Here is a 20,719-nt window from a genome sequence, read left to right as displayed (position 1 = left end):
CTGGTCATCTATGCTGACTGTACAGTAATGGAGGGCACTGTCACCCATGACCCTGGGAACAGGTGATCCTGAGCATCCACAAAACTCCTTGACTGCTGCTGTCACTTGACCATCCTACCCCTCCTCAAAGCATACTCCACGTGCTCTATGTAAATGGCAGGAATCGGAAGAAGATTATTTGGCAAGATGACAGGAACATTTTTGCTTAGAGGCAGAGAGACAAGATGAAGAAGGTTGTCCAGAGACAAATGTCTCCCACAAGGAGACAACCAGGGGCTGTCTGGAATGGAGGGACGAAGGAAAATTACAGGACCTGAAGCAGCAGGGACATCCAGGATCTCAGAGGGAAGGCCAGGGGGTAGAAGCTGAAGTTGTAAGAGGAAGAGGAGAAAGAAAGAGCAGAGAAAGAATGTGTTAGGATGACAGGGAATGAAGACAGAGAAGAGCTGGGCCATGGGCCATGAAGGGACCCTATCCCAGGGCTTAAGAACAGACTTGGTTTCTAGAGGTCTCACCTTCATATTCAAGATCCAGGGCAGAGGAGGAGCTGAGCAGACCCAACAAAGTTTCTGAGCGTACTTAATGCCACAGACCCGTACATGTGAAAATGGTCCAATGATAAATTTTATGTTATGGACGTTTTACCACTATATAAAGAAAAAAGGAAAACAATGGTACAGTCACTTTGGAAACTGGTTTGGTGGTTCCTATAAAGGTTAAACATATGACCCAGCAATTCTACTCCCAGGTTTACACCCAGAGAAGTGAAAATATACGTCCATATGCAAACTCGTGCACGATGTTCACAGCAGCATTATCTATAATAACCGAATGTCCTTCAATCGATGAATGGATCAACAAAATGTGGTAACAGTCACACAACGGAATATTATTCGGCCCTAAAGGAATGAAGTCCTGTTTTATGCTACAAAATAGATGTACTTCAAAAACATTGTGCCAAAAGAAGCCAATCACAAAAGACCACAAGTTGTACATATCTATTTATAGTAAATGTCCAGAATATAGGTAAATCTATAGTGACAGAAAGCTTAGTGGTTGCCTAGAGCTGGGAAGGGTTGAAGGGAAACAGGAATTGACGGCTAACAGGTACGGGGGTTCTGTCTCGGGTGATAGAAATGTTCTGGAATGAGTGGCAATGGTTGCACAACTTTGTGAATACACTAAACTCCACTAAATTAGACATGTTTTCTTTTGTTTGTTTTTTTATCCTCACCCGAGGACATTCTTCCATTTTTTGTTCAGGTAGAGTGGGAGGGAGAGAGAGGAAGAGAGAGAGAGAGAAACATCGACGTGAAAGGGACACATCGAGTGGCTGCCACCCACACGACCAACCAGGGCCAGGAACAAACTGCAACCAAAGTATGCACCCTTAGCAGGAACTGAACCCGGGTCTCTCTGGACCGCAGGCCAATGCTCCAACTGCTGAACCAAACCGGCCAGTGCTAGACACGTTAAAGGGTGAATCTTATGGTATGTGAATTATATCTCATTGTAAAAGCGTAAGATTAAAAACTGTTAGAAAAAAATAAGTCTTCTGGAGAAAAGCTTGCCCTCACTCCAGCTCCTGCTGGCCATTCCTCTCCCCTCTGGGACAGAAACCCAGCACATCCAGGGTCAACAAAGCTCAGTCCCTGCTGTGTCAGGCTTCACAGGCTCAGGATGCTTCCAGTAAGGAGGAGGATACAAAGAAGGGCGATGGGAGCAAGGATCTTGGGGGCGGGGCAGGAGAGGATCTTAGTGTGAGACCAGGCTTCCTGGCCCAGTGCCCACTGCTCTTCCCACCCCACACACCCTGGCCCTGGGGACCCTGGACACATTCCCCATCCCAGGGACCACCTAGTTGTGAGAAAAGCCCCCATGAGAGAAGGCAGGGAGCTCAGGGGCACAGTTAGCAGCCTTGGGGAGGCAAGCCAGGGGGTTGACCTCACAGGCCCCAGCATCCTGGTCCTCCCGGAAATAGATGGAGTCAGGAGAATCGGAGGTGGGGTCCTGGTCAAAGAAGTTGTAGGGTCGGAGGAAGAAGCCCACACCATTCCCCACAGTCACTGTGTTGGGAATGTCCTCTGCATGTGGGATGTGCAGGAAACCAGCAGTCACCCAGGCCACCAAATCCTGGCAGGGGAGAAGGAAGAGGATCATGAGGCCTGACTGCTAAAGACACACCTGCCTCGCACCGTAGCCTGGTATGGAACGATTAGGCTTACAAACCCAGGGAAAATGTGAGATCGTAATGCTTCATTTCTTGGTGGGTTCTGAAGAGGGCCCTGGCTTGGGAGAGAGTGAAGTATCTCGTCCTTGCTTCTGCCACCTCCCCAAACTGACCTGCCCTGCAACCGTCTCATTGTTGATGAAGTCAGTGAAATCCACGGTGGGTGTCCAAGGGTCGTTCAAATTGTAGATGCTGGTACTGCTGGGCTCCTCCTCCTTCCGCTGGGTCACGGCCAGCTGGTACCTACAGGAGATTTGGATTAGACCCACAAGGTCCTCAACCCGTCCTACTATGTGAAGCTGCACTGAAGAGGGAACAGAAAGGAAACATAAGCACAGAGGTCTTGGGGTAGTGAGCCTCTTCGTTGTTCTCTGTTCACTTCCCACTCTCCCTCTGTCTCTCTCGTAGAGTTCCCACATTTGTTCAGCATCCTGCTGATATCTCAAACATCAGCTGACCATTGTTCAGACTTGAGGTCCTAATATCATTTGGACATCCATCTAGACCAGAGCCTGGGCCCTGGGTGCATGGACACATCATGATTCCCATTTTAGGCCAATTTCAGTATCTCAAATGCCTGGATTTTAGGGAATACTCCCTCAGATCTGTGTTCTTCTCTTATTCCCCCCGCCCCCCAGCAACCCTTATTATGAACATTTAAAGTTGAAAGAATAGTATAGTGAACATACGTATGTCCACAACCCAGATTCTACCTTTCACATTTTATTGTATTTGATCCTGCATGCATCTCGCCATTCATCCATCCATCCATTCAGTAGGCCTCATTTTAAATAGCTAAAGATTGTGGCCACAGGACTGTGCGTGTGTGCATGTACACCCACAGGAGGTGGGAGAACCTGGGTCCCCAGCAACATGAGGCCCTTCTTACAGTCCATCACCCCAGCCTCTCTGACAGCCCACCACTCACCTCCCCCAGCTGAAGGCTCTCTCCATGGAGCTGTTCTGCGGCAGCGGCTCGCCAGCAAAACTGAGAGTCTGGATGCGGTAGCCCCGTGGGTGACCCCACTTGTTGCTCTGGTTGCTGGCCAGGTACAGGTAGCGAGGGGAGGCACTTCCCAGGGGGAAGGCGGCCTGCTCCTCAGTCTCTAGCAGCTTCCGGGTCACCTGCAGCCTCTGCATCTGGTGCTCAGGGCTCCAGGGTACCGCCATGGGGACAAAGACCATGTCCTCAGCCCAGACCCAGTTCTCCAGTCCTGCTGGGTGGGGGGAAGGAGGAGGAAGAGAGGGTGGGAGAAAGGGCTGATCATGCAGCTGCCCTGTACCCACCTGGCTTCACTCAGTTTGGGGGCCCCAGAGAAGCCCAGAACTGAGTATGTTCTCTACTTTCCTTCTCTCTCCCCAAGATATCCCTTATCCAGATTTAGAGAAGGTCTTTCTCTCCGATGTCATCTCTGGTAACAGTCCTGGATGCCTTGTGACTGGGTCTCCCCTGACCTTCCTCTGAGAGGCTGCAAGGAAAGTTGTTTACCTGAGGCTGAAGCAGCCTCACAGGCAATGTGCAGAGTTAGATCTTCTGATCTGAGGAAGGGCTTTGCACCTCATATCTGACGCCCTGTGCCATCACCAGAACTGCCTTACCATGAAAATAATAATAGCTGTAGCTCACATTTATGTATGTATGCATTTATTTACTTATTTTATGTAGAAAAGCGATTTATTCCATTATAAGCACTTACACAGTTAGTCATGGAGAGTAACAGGCCTGCTGGTGAAACAGGTCACCCGAAACAGAGATGGTATCAAACTAGTGGTCAAGGACTAATCCCTAAAAAAAAAAAGCAACCTTTATCCATGATTTATTTAATATTAAAAACAAATACAAGCTATCGATTCACTCTTCTCAACTTAATTGGACAGTCGACCTGTGGTATAACTGTCAGGTAAAAACATACATCTTTACAACTGGTGGTCCCAAGTTTTTTTTTAAAAAAAACATTTCACAGAAAGGAAAGAAATAATATGGAAACAGTTCAAGAAATACACTAATAAGCAAAAATATATGGAAAAGAGGAACACGTAGTTTTGTCTTAACTCAAGAAACTGAGAGGAGACTGGTCTACATAGGAAATGCGCATCTTGAAAAGTCAGGTGTGAAGATTTCAGAGTTGGAATTTATACGACTTGAATGTCCCCTAATTTATACGACTTGAATCCCCATAAAAGTGACATCTTGCAGTACTTATACTTCATGGCTCACACATCTACCTCACTTGGCTCTAATCCTTACTTCTAGCCTTTACTTAAATGAGCCTGAAGAACTTGGGGATAGAGCATACGAAGAGAAATAAAATAACCATAGAGAATATTCACCTTTCGGTGGCTACTTTAGACCTTTCTTACTAGAAAATTCCTGAAGAAAATTTAAATATAAGTCTGTGACTTTGCTGAATCAGGTCCTCAGTTACTATTTAGAAAACACCCTTGGTTTGGGCTAATAGCATTGTTGACGGTACCTATTACAGAAGGATAGCTGAACAAAGTCTGTGTCTCAAAACCAGTGTTAAATCAGTATCGGGGTTGAAAGGGGGAAAAGGGCAGTCTAAAATTACAAGTTGCCGAGTCCTCTTCCAACCATGTTGTCTGACAAGGTCCGGACACAGAGAAGAAAGCTTCAAGGATGCATCTTCTAGGGAGAGGACGTGGCATGGGGGTGGGACTAATTGATATTACGGGAATTATACTAAGAATTGTTATTCTGATTTACCTGATGACTAACCTGGGAATAGCAAACAAAATGTTTGAAATCTTGCCTTTTCAGTTAAATTCTGAAGAAACTCCAGCTTCCCCTGAAACAGTGACCACTGCATGCCCAGACTGTCTCAATAATTTACTAATTCAATTAGGTAAAAATTCCCTCCGAAAGTCCCTAATAAACAATTCATGGATGAATTGTGACAGATAGAACTAAGGGAGGCACCCTATGCTCCTGTGCCTCCTCCCCAGATAGTTGAGTATTTCACAAAGGATTCCTGACCCTCCCTTGCCCTTTACAGGAGTGTACAATGAAAATAGAATAAGGATAGTTAACAAAGACGGACTACATGTCCCTTACACTTGCTTGCCTTTCATGAAACAGTTAGCATGCCAAGGTCCTCCCTGGTGCCTACGGTCCAAAAAGCAAGAATGTTCTATTCTATTTCAGTTGAATAGATATTATAAAAAATATTGCCCTGATCTCCTTGGAGATCTTAAAACATAGCTGATCTAGAGAAAGAGAAAAGAAATAGGGGTTAGAATAAAGTTAATCAATAATCTTAGATAAAGAATCAAAAAATCCTATCTGGGTGCCAATATTTTGCTGTTACAAAAACAAGTCTATCTATCATTCTGTTCCTTTCCTTTGTCTAATTGAAACTAACCTCCTGGAACTATGATGCTTAACTTTCTGCTTCTGTAACTGCAAATGCTTAACCTATGCCAAAATAGAAAATATATAATCATAAAGAAAATTACAATAAATCGGAACAGTGTCACACTGCCTCTGAGTTGTGTAGTCATCTGTCTCCCGGCGCCGCCGCCTCACCACCTTCGGGCCCCCCGGACCCTGCTGCAGCTGGACTGCGGCAACAAGTGCAGACGAATCTAAGATCCCTACCCTTCTGGAGCCACACTTCCCTCAGGGTCTTCATCATTATAAATATTCTTTGCCATTTGCCACACTTGCATGATATTGTCTTCTGACACAGAACAGATCACCCAAGGTTCATTGGGATTCCAGGAGAAATCAGATATCTTGGCAGTGTGGCCACCATGAATAAACAACAACTCCGGTGGCCCATCTTCTGCATCTTCCGGGGATTGTTCCTCTCCGATTTTACTGAAATCCCAGACATTCAGTCTGTGATCAGTACCACTGGAAGCCAAAATAGTCTCATTGTGAGGTGACCACTGAACCTGGAATATTTCATCCTTATGCGATTCAAAGGAATGCAGCTTAAGTTTCAGATTTCTCAGATCCCCCAAGGCAACAGTCTTATCAGCTGATCCTGTGGCAAGAATGAATTCACTGTGAGGATTGAAAGAAAGGCAGTTCACTTCAGCAGTGTGAGCATCAACTGAGTGGCTTGGTTTGGAAGTATCGTTTGAACGAGTATCCCAGGTCATAAGTTTCTGATTATCAGCAACGGACCCAAACAGAGACTCATGAAGTAGATGCCAGGAAACATCTTCTACTATGGCTGTATGCCCTGTAAAGATGGCCTTCGCATCCGCAACTTTTCCTTCCTTTGGAACAGCACTGATGTCCCATAGGCAGATGGTATGGTCATCTGAAGCACTAAGTGCCCCCTGAGATTCGAGTTCCAAGAAAGCCCATAACCTTCCTTCTGATGTCCATGGAGACGCAAGTCTGGGCTGCATTCTCCAGAAGGAACTGGCTTAGAAGGATGTTTTGTATAGTCAAAAACAAGAACATCACTGGATGGAATCTTTGTTGTGATGATGCAAGGATTTTGCAGCATATAATGTGCCCTGTTTAATTTTCCTTCATGGTTGAGCTTGATTTATTTTTCAATTTTTCCACTAATAGAGCCAAAACCTCCAAATTCTCCTTTCTCACTGTCGTAGTGTGAAGCATCAAACTGAGCATCATCATTAGGGAGCTGCACACTGGCTATCACAAGGTGGTTTTGTTCATCCAACATATGTGTTCCCAGGACAAGCCAATGAATGCTGAAATCTTTCTCTTCTGGTCTGTTACATCTGGAAGGCACTGTGCAGTTAAGCTGGGCCACTCCAGAGCATGGGTCATCACCAAATCGTACAGAAAAGAAGTGTTCTTTTTCCATGTTTCGTACTCCTTGTTGATCACATGTTCTTCTACTGCATCATCAAAGGCTGCTTCCTTGTCAGCCATGGCGTGCAGGCAAGCCAATGGGATCCCGAGGTCTACCGTTGCAGGAGGGGCAGGGAGGCTACGAGCGCTCGCTATCCACGCACGGCCTCTATTCCAGGTCACATTTATTAAACCGGGAGACGCTGAGTGCTGAGTGCTTTACATGTATTGGTGATTTACTTGTATAACAAACAGCCTCATGAAGAGGAACTACAATTGTCCCCATTTTCTTAGAGCACTTAAATAGCCATGGCTCGTCACGAAAGGCACGTGGTTAGTACTGTGGCAGTGCTGGTGTCTCAGGTCTTAGTTTGGCTCTACTGCCTACACATCAGCACACGGAGGAAACCAACACAGAGGGACCCCCCTCCTGTGGACAGCAGCCATGTGGGCCCAGTGCTGCTGGAGCTTGGGAGTGTTTCTCATAGTGTCAGGTTTGCAAAGGAATTAGAAGCAGGGCCAAAGGCAGTCTGTTCCCTGAATTTTGGAGTTTTGAATGTTTTGTTAGAGTCTAAACAGGTCCTCTGTTAGGAGTCAACTTGAGTGATCTGAGACCAAGAGCAGTGAACTGAAACATGCCGCAAGCTTCCTCCATACCTCCCAAGACCAGAGGAGAACAGGAACTGATTAAGTAAACCTTTAGTTTCCTTTTGTGGACTCACTGCCCTTGGCCATACCCTGGTGTTTTCACCCACAGGTGACCATTAAAGGCCAAGAGTTCTTTCTGGTGCATCCACATAAGCGAGCTCATGTGGATAACAACAGTGACTAATACTTCTCTCTATGGGCCTGACACTGTTCCAGGGCTTAACTGTCATCATTGCTGTGATGGTTGCTAGAGGTGTTGGGGATTAGGAGACTGGGTGAAAAAGGTAAAGGGATTAAGAAGTACAAATTGGCTCAGTGGTTAAAGTGCTGGCCCATGCACCAAAGGGTCGTGGGTTCAATTCTGGTCAAGGGCATGTACCTGGGTTGAAGGTTTTTTTTGTTTTTTTTTTCATCCTAACCCGAGGACATTTTTCCATTTTTTACTCAGATAGAGCGGGAAGGAGAGAGAGGAAGAGAGAGAAACATTGATGTGAAAGGGACACATCCAGTGGCTGCCACCCACACGACCCAACCAGGGCCGGGGACAAACTGCAGCCAAGGCACATGCCCTTAGCGGGAACCGAACCTGGGTCTCTGTGGAAAAGGGAAGTTTTTTGTTTTTGTTTTTTATCCTCACCCGAGGACATTTTTCCATTTTTTTGTTCAGATAGAGCGGGAGGGGGAGAGAGGAAGAGAGAGAGAGAGAAACATGGATGCGAAGGGACACATCGAGTGGCTGCCACCCACACGACCAACCAGGGCCGGGGACAAACTGCAACCGAGGTACGTGCCCTTAGCGGGAACCGAACCCGGGTCTCTCTGTACCGCAGGCCGACGCTCCAACTGCTGAGCCAAACCGGCCAGGGCTGAAGGTTTAATCCCTGACCTCTGTTGGAGTCATGCGGGAGGCAACCAATCAATGTGTCTCTCTCACATCGAAGTTTCTTTCTCTTTCTTCCTCCTTCCCTTCCACTCTCTCAACAAATCGATGGAAAAATATCCTTGGGTGAGGATTAAAAAAAAAAGTACAAATTGGCAGGTACAAAATAGTCACAGGGCCCTGGCTGGTTTGGCTTAGCAGCTAGAGCGTTGGCCTGCGGACCAAAGAGCCACGGGTTTGAATCCAGTCAAGGGTACGTACCCTGGCCCTGGTCGGGTTGTGCGGGAGGCAACCAGTCAATGTGTCTCTCTCACATCAATGTTTCGCGCTCTCTCTCTCTCTCCCTCCCACTCTATCTGAAGATAAATGGAGAAAGTATTCTCAGGTGAGGATTTAAAAAACAAAACAAAATAGTCACAGGAATGTAAGGTAGAGCATAGGGAATATAGTCAATAGTATTGTAATAACTAAGTATAGTGCCAGGTGGGTACTGGAAATATCAGGGGGATCACTTTGCAAAGTATATGATTGTCTAACCACTATGCTACAGACCTCAAACTAATACAAAATAATATTGAATATAAAATGTAATTGAAAAAACAGCCCTGGCCGGTTTGGCTCAGCGGTTAGAGCGTCGGCCTGCGGTCCTGAGAGACCCAGGTTCGGTTCCCGCTAAGGGCATGTACCTCGGTTGCAGTTTGTCCCCGGCCCTGGTCGGTTGTGTGGGTGGCAGCCACTCGATGTGTTCCTTTTACATCGATGTTTCTCTCTCTCTCTCTCTTCCTCTCTCTCCCTCCCACTCTACCTGAACAAAAAATGGAAAAATGTCCTCGGGTGAGGATTAAAAAAAAAAAGAAAGAAAGAAAAAACAAAGAGTTGTCATTATTTAGATGCAGAGATAAAAAGACATGTGTGTCAATTAGAATATACTTATATATTTTCTAGCTAAGTCCAATGAGAGAGCCTAAAACAATGAGATCCCAGTCATAGTGAGCACACCTGGGACCCAGATCTTGGTTTCTAAATACTGCTCTGCAATAAAAGCAACCGGAACTCCTTGGAGAAATGGTTCATTGAGTCTAGGGCTGGAGCATGAAAAAAACAAAATGAAATCGGAACATGTTATGCTGCCAGGAAATAAAGAAGTACTCTAGAGAGGATGGAGGCTTCTGATCAAGATGGTGGTGTAGGTAAACACAGTACTTCCACAACCTCATAAAAAATACAACTAAACTACACAATAACCATCATTCAGAACCACCTGAAATCTAGCTGAACAGAAGTCCTACAACTAAGGATATAAAGAGGAAGCCACATCAAGACTGATAGGAGGGATGGAGCTGGTAATCAATTTGGTCCCACATCCGTGTGAGGCAGATAAAAATCAGGAGTAATATCTCAGCTGTGGAAGTCCCACCTGAGGAGCGAGGCGTCCCATCCCCACACCAGGCCCACCAGCCCAGGGTTCCAGTTCCAGGAAAAGAAGTCCCCATAACTTTTGGCTATATAAATCAGAGGGGATTGTGGCTGAGTGAGACAGAGCACTCTGGAGTCCCAGGGAATTCTTCTTAAAGGGCCCATGCATCGACTTACTTGGACTCAGTCTCTCTGAGTTCCAGTGCTGGGGAGGCAGCTTGAAAGGCATCAGAGACATACAGGAAGGAACTGAATTGTCTGGCATCAGGGTGAAGAAAGGGTGAAGAGGGGCAGCTTTCTCTTAGACAGAAGTGCTGACAGAAACCATTGTTCCTATGCTGAGCTCTTTCCCTGAATAGTTGGTAGGCTGGTGCTATATCTGAATCTCCATCAACCTGGCTATCATTGTTCACCCTGCCCTGGTGATTCCATGAGGCTCTGCCCCACCACCTTGCAAGCCTGCTCTTATTGTTTCTAGTGGCTTTTCCATCTGAATGGCCTATCTTGGCTCATGCCTCAGACGTCCCTAAGTAAGCAGCATCTGGCCTTGGTATGCCCCTTACCTCTTGCTGTAGTGGCCCCAGGCTTGGCACTAGCAGCAGCCTCCTTGGTTCATAGCTTGGCCTCTCCTGGGCACCTCTAATCCCAGAACAAGTGGAATCCATCTGCAGATTGCTTTGTAGCTCATGTCTGGTGGCCACAGGCAGAACACAGGCAGTGGCTGACCTTGGCCTGCATGTCCTGGGAGGCCACAGAGCCAGTGCACCTGGTGGATAGCTTCAGATCAAGCTGAAGTGCCACCCAACCACCTTCACAAGTGGCACAGTCAAAGGGCAGACTCAGTGAGCACTAGAACCCTGCTGAAGTAATTCCTGCCCCATGGGGTAGGCCCCTGCACAGCAGATCCACCACAGTGGTTGGCCCTGGGGGTAAATCCCTCCTATAGATGTGCCAACAGTAATCAAGGCTCAACTACACAGCCCACACAGGGGGTGGGGCACACCTGGACTGTCCAGCTTAGGTGAATTGGGAGGTTTGCCACAGAAACCTACAGGATACCTACACATAAGGCCACTTTACCAAGCCCAGGAGACATAGCAACCCAGGAGACAGAAAGAGGGAAGCTAGAAAAATGAGGAGACAAAGAAACATGTCCCAAATGAAAGAACACAACAAAACTCCAGAAAAAGAACTAAACAAAAAGAACACAAACAATACTAGACACAGAGTTCCAGAACATTAGTTATAAGAATGCTCAATCAACTTAGGGGAAGAACAGGTGAACTTAGAGAGAACATCAACAGCACAAAAAACGACATGGAAACCACAAAAAATAACCAGATAGAAATGAAGGATATACTAAGTTAAATAAAGGATAATTTACAGGGAATCAACAGTAGAGAAGATGAAGCTGAGAAGCAAAACAGCAATTTGGAATAAAAGGAAGCATAAAACACGCAATCAGAACAGCAAAAGAAAAAAGAATTTAAAGAACTGAGGATATTGTAAGGAGCCTCTGGGATAACTTCAAGTGAACCAACATTCGCATCATGGTGGGGCTAGAAAGAGAAGAGAAAGAGAGCAAGAAATTGTAAACCTATTTAAAAAATGATGATGGACAATTTTCCTAACCTGGTGAAGGAAATAGACATACAAGTCCAGGAAGTGCAGAGAGTCCCAAACAAGATGAACCCAAAGAGGCCCACACCAAGACACATCATAATTAGAATGCCAAAGGTTAAAGACAAAGAGAGAATCTTTTTTAAAACATATGTTTTTATTGGCTTTAGGGAGAGAGAGAGAGAGAAACATTGATGTGAGAAACATTGATTGGCTGCATCCTCCATGCCTCCCACTGGAGATTGAGCCTGCAACCTGGACATGTGCTCTGACTGGGAATAGAACCTGTAAACTTTATATGCATGAAACAACACTCAACCAACTGAACCACACTCACCAGGTCCAAAGGGGGAATCTTAAAAGCAGCAAGAGCCCTGGCAGGTTTGGCTCAGCGGTAGAGTGTCAGCCTGCGGTCCAGAGAGACCTGGGTTCAGTTCCCGCTAAGGGCATGTACCTCGGTTGCAGTTTGTCCCTGGGTGGCAACCACTTGATGTGTCCATTTCACGTTGATGTTTCTCTCTCTCTCTCTCCCTCCCCACTCTTTCTGAACAAAAAATGGAAAAATGTCTTCGGGTGAGGATTTAAAAAAAAAAAAAAAAGGCAGCGAGAGATCCCTGGCCGGTTTTTCTCAGTGGTTAGAACGTTGGCCTGCGGTCCAGAGACACCCGGGTTCAGTTCCCACTAAGGGCATGTCCCTCGGTTGCAGTTTTTCCCTGGCCCTGGTTGGGTCATGCAGGTGGCAACCACTCAATGTGTCCCTTTCATGGTGATGTTTCTCTCTCTCTCTCTCCCTCCCTCCCACTGTATCTGAACAGAAAACAAAAAAGCAGCAAGAGAAAAGCAGTTAGTTACATACAAGGGGGCTCCCATAAGACTGTCAGCTGATTTCTCAACAGAAACTTTGTAGGCCAGAAGGGATAGGCAAGAAATATTCACAGTGATGAAAATCAAGGACCTACAACCAAGATTACTCTACCCAGAAAGCTATCATTTAGAATTGAAGAACATATAAAGACATTTCTAGACAAGAAAAAGCTAAAGGAGTTTATCATCACCAAAACAGTTTTACATGAAATATTAAAGGGTCTTCTTGAAGGAGGAAGAGGAGGTGGAGGAGGAGGAGGAGGAGGAGAAAATAAAGAAAGCCCTGGTCAATTTGGCTCAGCAGTTAGAGCATCGGCCCAAGGACCAATGAGTCACAGGTTCGATTCCAGTCAAGGGCATGTACCTCAGTTGCAGTTCCTCCCAGCCTTGGTCAGGTTGTGCAGGAGGCAACCACTTGATGTGGCTCTATTAAATTGATTTTTCTTTTTGTTTCTCTCTCTCTCCCTCCCTCCCACTCTATCTGATGATAAATAGAAAAGTATCCTCGGGTGAGGAATTTTTTAAAAAGGCAATAAATACATATCTATCAACAATGGAATATAAAGAACAAAATAAATGAACAAGCTGAACAGAAACAGCTTCATAGAGAACATTTTAATGCTTACCAGATAGGATGGGGCTTGGGGGGGGGGGTCAGGTGAAAAAGGTGAAGGGATTAAGAAGTATACATAAGTAGTAACAGAATAGTCATAGGGAGGTAAAGTACAGCATAGGGGATATAGTTAATACTATTCTAATAACTATGTATAGTGTCAGAGGAGTATGAAATTTATTGGAATGATCACTTAATATATTATATAATATCTAATCACTGGAGTGTACACCTGAAACTAATATAATATTGCATGTCAACTCTAATTTAAAAATAAAAAACGATGATAAAAAAAAGAAAAGAAAAATGAACCCTGGCTAGTTTGGTGCAGTGGTTAGAGCATCGGTCCTTGGACCGAATGGTCACGGGTTTTGTTCCCAGTCAAGGGCATGTACCAACTTGGTTGCAGGTTCAATCCCTGGCCCCTTGTTGGGGTAATGCAGGAGGCAACCAATTGATGTGTCTCTCTCACATCAATGTTTCTCTCACTCTCTCTCCCTCCTTCCCTTCCACTCTATCTAAAAAAAATCAATGAAAAACTATCCTCAGGTGAGGATTAACAAAGAAAGCAAGAAAGCAAGAAAGCAAGAAAGCAAGAAAGAAAGCAAGAAAGAAAGCAAGAAAGAAAGAAAGAAAGAAAGAAGAAAAAATGGAGACATGTTCAAAGGACACAAGAATCAACCTCAAAGATCTCCTAATGGCCAAACAAAACTGGAACAATTTAAGAAACAAAATAAATGACAGTACTGGGAGGACTGGGTTATGACCCTTGGAACAAAATAAATATCCATGAATCCTTACAATTATGAATAAATAATTATGCACATAAATAAGTGAAAAAGGAGGATAACTATTCTTTTTTTTTTTTTTTTTGGTACGTGCCCCTAGCAGGAACCGAACCCAGGACTCTCTGGTCCGCAGGCTGACGCTCCAACCACAGAGGCAAACCAGCCAGGGCGGATAACTATTCTTTATGGAAAATTCCAAATAATAAATGTATAAAGAATCAGAAAAAAATGTCAATGACCAGTAGGAAAATAACACAGTAATAACTGATGCAGGGAAAATCCACCAATAGATGCTAAAATTAGTGGGCAAGAATTTGAGAAGAAAAGAAATGGGGTATTTGCATAACATCGAAGTAATTTCCCCAAGATATTTATTCAATACAAATAAAAAATATTAACTTTTACCATGGAGAAAGCTGGAAGACACCACCTTAACCAAGTGCTTGAGGTCAACATCATTGATAATAAGACAGACATATCGACATCATGTACCCTCCGATATGATGCACTGAGAACAACATAACTGTGTTTTCTCCTCCATTAGAATGTAAGACTCTTGAGAACCAATATGTTGTTGCTTTTGTTAAACTGTGTTCATGTAGTGCTTGACACAAATATGCATTCAGTAAATGTTTGTTGCTTGCATGAATGATATGTTATGTGAAAAAAATAAAAGTGCCTCATATATCTTTATACATAGGATACAATATACTAAATTCTATAATTGCAGATGCCATATTTTAAAAGATGGAAGAATTTTTTTAAGTGTAGAAGAAGAACTGATCTGCTACTGGTGAAAATCTCTTAGGAATCTGATGCTTTGCACATTTACCTCATATACTTTTACATTTTTATTCTATTTATTTATTTATTTTTAATCCTCAACCGAGGACACTTTTCCATTTTTTGTTTAGATAGAGTAGGAGGGAGAGAGTGGGAGGGAGAGAGAGGAAGAGAGAGAGAGAGAAACATCGACGTGAAAGGGATACATCGAGTGGTCACCACCTGCACGACCAACCAGGGCCGAGGACAAACTGCAACCAAGGCACGCGCCCTCAGCAGGAACCGAACCCGGGTCTCTCTGGAACACAGGTCGACGCTCTAACCGCTGAGCCAAACCGGCCAGGGCTACTTTTACATTTTTAATGAATCAATGAAAATTTATAGCAATAAAAATTTTTAGCACTAGGCATAGAGACTTCAGCTCCCTCTTCTGGAATACATGACCCATCAGGACATCTTACCTCCTACATCCAGATCCACCTTGAAGTGGGCACTGTGGGTGTGGGCAGTGCCCAGTGTGTGCTCCCCAACTTGGTTCCCATAATTTCGGGTGGCACCAAGGAGGAACGTTGAGCTGATGTATCCCGTGGCATGGAATTTGACTTCTATGGCCCCACTGGGGTGGAAGACCATATCCCACACATAGTCATAGTTGAGCATGGTAGACACAGATCTGACGACCAGCACTGTCCCTGCAAGGCCCCCAAAATAGTGGGAGTGGATATCTGAGTGGTGTCGCCTCAAGGGGAGACCCTGGTTCTGTTCAAACACACAGAAGGCATCTCGTATTGTCTTGGGGTCTTGGGACTCCAAAAGGAAGTGCCAGTCCACATAGGTGGCCAGGTAGGGGCAGTCCACCCCACGGGTCAGGGGTGAAGAGAAGTGACCCAAGCCAAAGCCACCATCTGTGTACCGGCTTCTTAGAGCAGAAGGAGAATCGCCACCATAGATGGTCAAGGCCTCCTGAACGCTGACTTCATAGGCCACTCTCTCCCCTTGGAAGCGGATGTCAAAGATCCTCGGGCCACTGAAAGCTCCAAGGCCAAAAGAGAAAGTCCACAATGAGGAGGCCACTCGACGTCCCTGGACACTGAAGCGGGGGCCCTGAGGATGGAACTGCAGAGGGGGAGCCGGACCCGGGGGCACCTGAGACTTCAGGGACCAGGACGCACCTGTGCCATTGTCTGGGATCAGCACCACATTCACCAGGCCGGCCTCAAACTCATCCTCCAGCTGAGCCAGACTCTTATAGTAGCGGCCTTGGAAGAACACCTTCTGGATGGTCCAGTGGGCAGGGTCCAGAGCCTTGTGGTCCACCAGCAGCTCCAACCCTACAGGGTGCAGGAAAAACCCAGCCCCTGAGATGTTGTAGTAGAGACCAAACCAGGTGGCTCGGTCCCCTGATTGCACACCCCGGGGTGCCGTGTTCATCGTCACTAGGTTCCTTCCTTGGCGCTTGTAGAAGCAGCAGTGGTGGAGGAGACCAGCAGCCTGGGGCAGCTCTCTGTCGAAGATCATCTGGTCTATGTCCAGGTACTCTCGGATCAGCACGGGGCGTCGGTGATAGGGCAGGGGGCCCCCGTGACGCTCCACGGTCACATCCCGCATGTAGGAGGGGTGGGGCAGCGGTCCCACCACCAGCTCAGTCACATTGGGCTGGGGTTGTCCACCAAAGAAGATGATGGCCAGTGTCTCCCGGGCAGGTGGGGGGCTCCCCCTGTCCAGATGGGCCAGGGCTGCAGCCTTGGGAGGCAGCTGTAGCTCCACTGAGAAGACGCAGTTGTCTGATGGGCGGGCCTGGGCTGCATCCACCAGGCCTGGCCCCAGCTGCTGGGTCAGAAAGCTCATCACAGCCGTCAGCTCCTCTCGGCTCAGGTCTGCAAACAGCTGGCTCTGGCCAGGGTGTGTCCAGTGCTGGGCACTGGGAGGTATGGAGGGGCAGTGGGGAAACAATCCAGGTTTACATTCCCTCTCGAATCCTTCCTCACTCCCGGCTCCACATTCAGCCGTGTCTATCACCAAAACACTACAAAGGGACAAAATAAGGAAGAAAGCCATAGCTAAAGCTCCTGGGCTGTCTTCAGATTCTTGAGTTGAACTACAGAATGGGAAATAGAAAGATAAACAGATAAACAGGAGCTGGGTGCAGGATGCCTCTTTTAGTCTCTGCAGGTTCCTGATCTCTAGCTGGTGCTACTGGGCAAGAGGCATGATGGGTACATTGAAGACAATCAGCCCAGGGCAGAGGGTGGGGTGGGGGTGGAGACAGCCAGGGGTCAGGCCAGGCTTGGGAGGTGGGGCTGTGGTAGGAACCTGGACTCTAAGTGGCCCACATAAGCCTCTGTCCTCTGTTCCAAATCAAACACTCAGGGTCAGGGCTGGGGAACAAAGTGGGGGAAAGGTTGGTTTTGGAGATAACACAGCTGGAGGGAGGAAAAAGGAACTGACAGGAGCAAAAGGAGACTGTACTGGTGGAACTTTTCTCCTGGCTACAAGGTTGTAAGTGAAACTCATCTGCCCACACCTCTCCACCCAGGTTCCCTCATTCCTTCCTTTAGTTCATGGTGCCCTCCAGACTGTTCCTAGTCACTCTCTCCTGCTCCCCCCACCAACCAGAACCCTACTGAAAACCCCAGGGATGCTTGAGAGTAATATTGTGAACACAAAGCACCTGGGAGGAGTCAAAGGCGGAAAGGCTGAGTGAGACAGGTCAACACCGTGGAGACTCTGTGAGTACCCTAAGTCACTGGAGTGTGCAGGAGGTGGGGCCAGTAGGAAGTTGGAGGGGGTGCAGGGGTTGCAGAGTGTAACAGAGACCCCCCCCCCACACACACACACACATGCACACATACCTTGAGCAGGATTGATGGGTCAGGGGCCTGGAAAACTGGCTGTGGAATTAACCTACCAGCCCACAACCTTCAACTCCAGGAAACCTTCCTCTGAAATGTTGCAGACCCAGAGAGCACAGCCGCCCTGGCCAGTTTGGCTGAGCGGTTAGAGTGTCAGCCCGTGGACCAGAGACAGAGAGCACGGCCATCTCCATTCTCTGCTAGGTGGTGTGCAGGAGGCCACCATGATCTGGGCAGCCAGGTCCCGAGGGGAACTAGGAGAGACTGAAGATTCCAGAGAAGGAACATGCTTCTTTCCTGAGTCTGGGGCAGAATCCTTTCCAAGCTGGACATGTCCAGGAAGACTTCCCCAGCAGTGATGCTCGACTGAGCTTGTAGGCAGAATGCATGCTCCTGGCAGAGAATGGGAAGGACATTCCAGCTCAAGGGAACAGAAGGTGCAAAATTACAAAAATTAGAGACGGCTTCAGCACCGGCAGGGAGTGGGCAAAAGGTCAGTGTGCTTGGTGTGAAGTGGGGAAGGGAAGGACGGCAGGCAGAAGAGGTAGGGACAGGAGCTTTGTGTGGTTCATGTTTTAAGTAATGTAGTAATTCAAGGAAGACAGTGAAACATCTCAGAACTTATACAAGTTAAACTAGGTCAACCAATCTCAGAAAGGTCAGATTATCCAGAAATATTTATGCAACCAGCTCTATTTAGGTATGGAAATGACAGGTTTTCCTCTCCTTTGTTCTTTAAACCTGTAGGAGGAGTAATGGGGTTTGTGAGAAAGGGAGGGACCCCTCCCCCAGGATGGAATTTAAACAAAATAACCCCCTCTCCAGGGAGATTAGCCAGCTCTACCTGTCTTCCAGTGAAAATGGGAACCAGTTTTGCTTTCGCTGATCTAATTTGCATACTCTGCAGAAACTATTCATGGAAAACAGTATTTTAAATATTTTTTATTTAAAAAGTGTTTTAAAAAATATTTTGGTGAACAAACAGGATAAAATGGGGTTTTGCTCTAGGAGAAAGTGTGGGTTTGCTCTAGGTGTGGGTCAAGCCCTCCTCCCATCCCTGTCTTGGCAAGTCTGGCCACTGAGCATAGTGGCAGTGGCCGCTGTCAGCTGAAGACTAACCAACCATTCCCCAAAGCCCCAGATGATAGAGTTTCCCCAACACAAAGATGAGTGCCCCTCCCGCAAAAGCATGTCTGTAATTGGATTTCCTTGCCATCCAGGTGAATGAGGGCACAGGGTTGGTTATCTGTTATAGAAAAGTAGAGAAATACAGCATTTTATACCTAATCCTGAGTGTTGGGGAGAAAAATTCACACCCAATATTCCTGTTGACTGAACAGTAGGAAGGAAATGAGGGAGTGAGAGCTTCTTGCAGTCAAGATAAACAATAGAACTGCTATAACTAAGGCAGGAAGAGGTTTTTGGAAATGGGCCGTGTGACCTGGAGAATAAGGGGGCGCAGAATCTAAGGTCAAGGCCTACCTACCTCTGGCCACAAGGCAACTGTGAGTCTGGGTCTTTCATAAATCATGGTCTTAGCTCCGAGCTAAGATCCCACTATTAGGATTGCTAATGTTTTTTGTCCTGAACGGTGTTACCAAGCAGAGGTCAAAATATTCATTCTGGTGGGGTATCACCAAACTTTCATATGGGGAGGTGGGTAATGATGGGGGTGGAGAGCCCTTTGCTTTGGCTGGTGGGGGAACTGTTGTATAAAAAAGCATCACCCTGATCTGGTCAGCGTTGTTCAGTAGTTAGAGCATCAGCCTGCACACCAAAGGGTCTCGGGTTTGATTCTCGGTCAAGGGCACATACTTGGGTTGCAGGTTTGATCCCCTGGCCCCGGTTAGGGCACGTGTAGGCGACAGCCAATTGATGTGTCTCTCTCACATTGATGTGTTTCTCTCTCTCTCTCTTCCTCTCTTCCTTCCACTCTCTCTAAAAATCAATGGAAAAAATATCCTTGGATGAGGATTAATAATAATAACAACAAAAAAGACATCATCCTGACCACCTTCCCTGTGTCTAGCTGTTGCATTGTTTTCTCTGATATTGTGTCATCCCAATCTTCATAATCATCACATTAAATACCCTAAAAACTTGTTGAAAAGGTGTTTCTCTTGCAGAATTACTCAGGAGACAGGACTATACTGCTTCTTCTACTAGATCTTCTCTTTGAGTAAACTTGGCCCCAGCCTCTGGGAATGTGATAAAGATGAGTTTATCCCTGGGAGCCAGAGTCCATCCCGAGCCCTCAGGCTGAGGACTAGGCTCAGAACACTATGCCTGAGCAGAGCTGCTGCCCCAGAGACCGTGTGGTTAACTTGACCTCCTCATACAGCAGGTTACACTCTGTACTGATCAGCATTCTAAGGAGATGACTCTGGCTTGGGTGTGAAACAGACTAGGGGTGAGGGGACCAAGTAGGAGGCAAAGGGCCAGGATGAGGCCAGTGACCTGGAGGACAGAGAGGACGGGATGACTCTGAGAGATGTTTAAGAGTAGAGTTCACAGGACTTAGTGTCTGATTGGTGTGTGTGGGTAGGGAGGGCACAGTATCCTACATGACACAAAAGTTTCCCATTGGGTGACTGGGTGGGTGGTGGGGCCTTTCACCAGAAGGACGTCCACAAAGAGCAGCAAGTTTAAGGGGGAAACAAACATGTTTGAGTTTGAGGTACCCATGGGAAAACCCAGTATAGATGCCTAGAAAAAGAGAAGGTAGCTCTATAGATCTAGAATACAGGAGAAAGGTTCTAGGCTAGAAACATAGATTTGGGCAAAACAACAAATACTAGCAGTTAAAGTGCTAGAGGCTGAAGTTACTCAGGGAGGACCTCTGCAGAGAGAAGAGAGGAGGGTCAAGGACAGAGTCTTGGAAAATGCAGTGGTTTTGGGCTAAGGAGGCTGGGTGAGCCGAGCAGAGGCAAAGGAGCCAGCACAGAAGACTGAGAAGCAGCAAAGATGGATGAAGAGGGATCCGAATGTGGGGAAGTCAAGACAGAAGTTTCAAGAGGGGGGCAGTCAGTGCTGTCAAATGTCACTGAGAGGACTTCCGGTCAAGATGGCGGGTAGGTAAACGCAGTATCCCGTCCTCCCACAACCACATCCAAGTTACAACTAAACTACAGAACAACCAGCATTCAAAACCGCCTGAAATAGAGCTGAATGGAAGTCCTACAACTACGGAATTAAAGAAGCTGCATTGAGACTGGTAGGAGGGGCGGAGG

The 20,719-nt window shown here is 46.6% G+C and overlaps 1 protein-coding gene and 1 pseudogene across 1 annotated transcript; both read right to left on the bottom strand.

The window, feature by feature from the left end:
- Positions 1-1,850: 1,850 nt before the first annotated feature.
- LOC118633795 (membrane primary amine oxidase-like) lies at positions 1,851-16,695 on the bottom strand. Its single transcript, XM_036267807.1, has 4 exons — positions 15,099-16,695; positions 3,159-3,444; positions 2,344-2,473; positions 1,851-2,133 (listed from the first exon to the last, which is right to left on the bottom strand). Exons 1-4 carry the CDS (start codon positions 16,693-16,695, stop codon positions 1,858-1,860), a joined length of 2,289 nt encoding a protein of 762 aa, XP_036123700.1. The 3' UTR covers positions 1,851-1,857.
- LOC118633798 lies at positions 5,834-7,106 on the bottom strand (annotated as a pseudogene).
- Positions 16,696-20,719: the final 4,024 nt, after the last annotated feature.

Source organism: Molossus molossus, unplaced genomic scaffold, assembly GCF_014108415.1.
Source record: "Molossus molossus isolate mMolMol1 unplaced genomic scaffold, mMolMol1.p scaffold_m16_p_19, whole genome shotgun sequence".
NCBI lineage: Eukaryota > Metazoa > Chordata > Mammalia > Chiroptera > Molossidae > Molossus > Molossus molossus.
This window is presented reverse-complemented; position numbering and strand designations above follow the sequence as displayed.

Coding starts and splice junctions, on each gene's coding strand:
- LOC118633795 (XM_036267807.1), bottom strand. CDS start 16,695: ATGGCTTTCTTCCTTATTTTGTCCCTTTGTAGTGTTTTGGTGATAGAC. Junction 2,474..3,158: donor AGAGCCTTCAGCTGGGGGAG/GTGAGTGGTGGG, acceptor AATCTCCTGTAG/GTACCAGCTGGCCGTGACCC. Junction 2,134..2,343: donor ATGAGACGGTTGCAGGGCAG/GTCAGTTTGGGG, acceptor CTCCCCTGCCAG/GATTTGGTGGCCTGGGTGAC.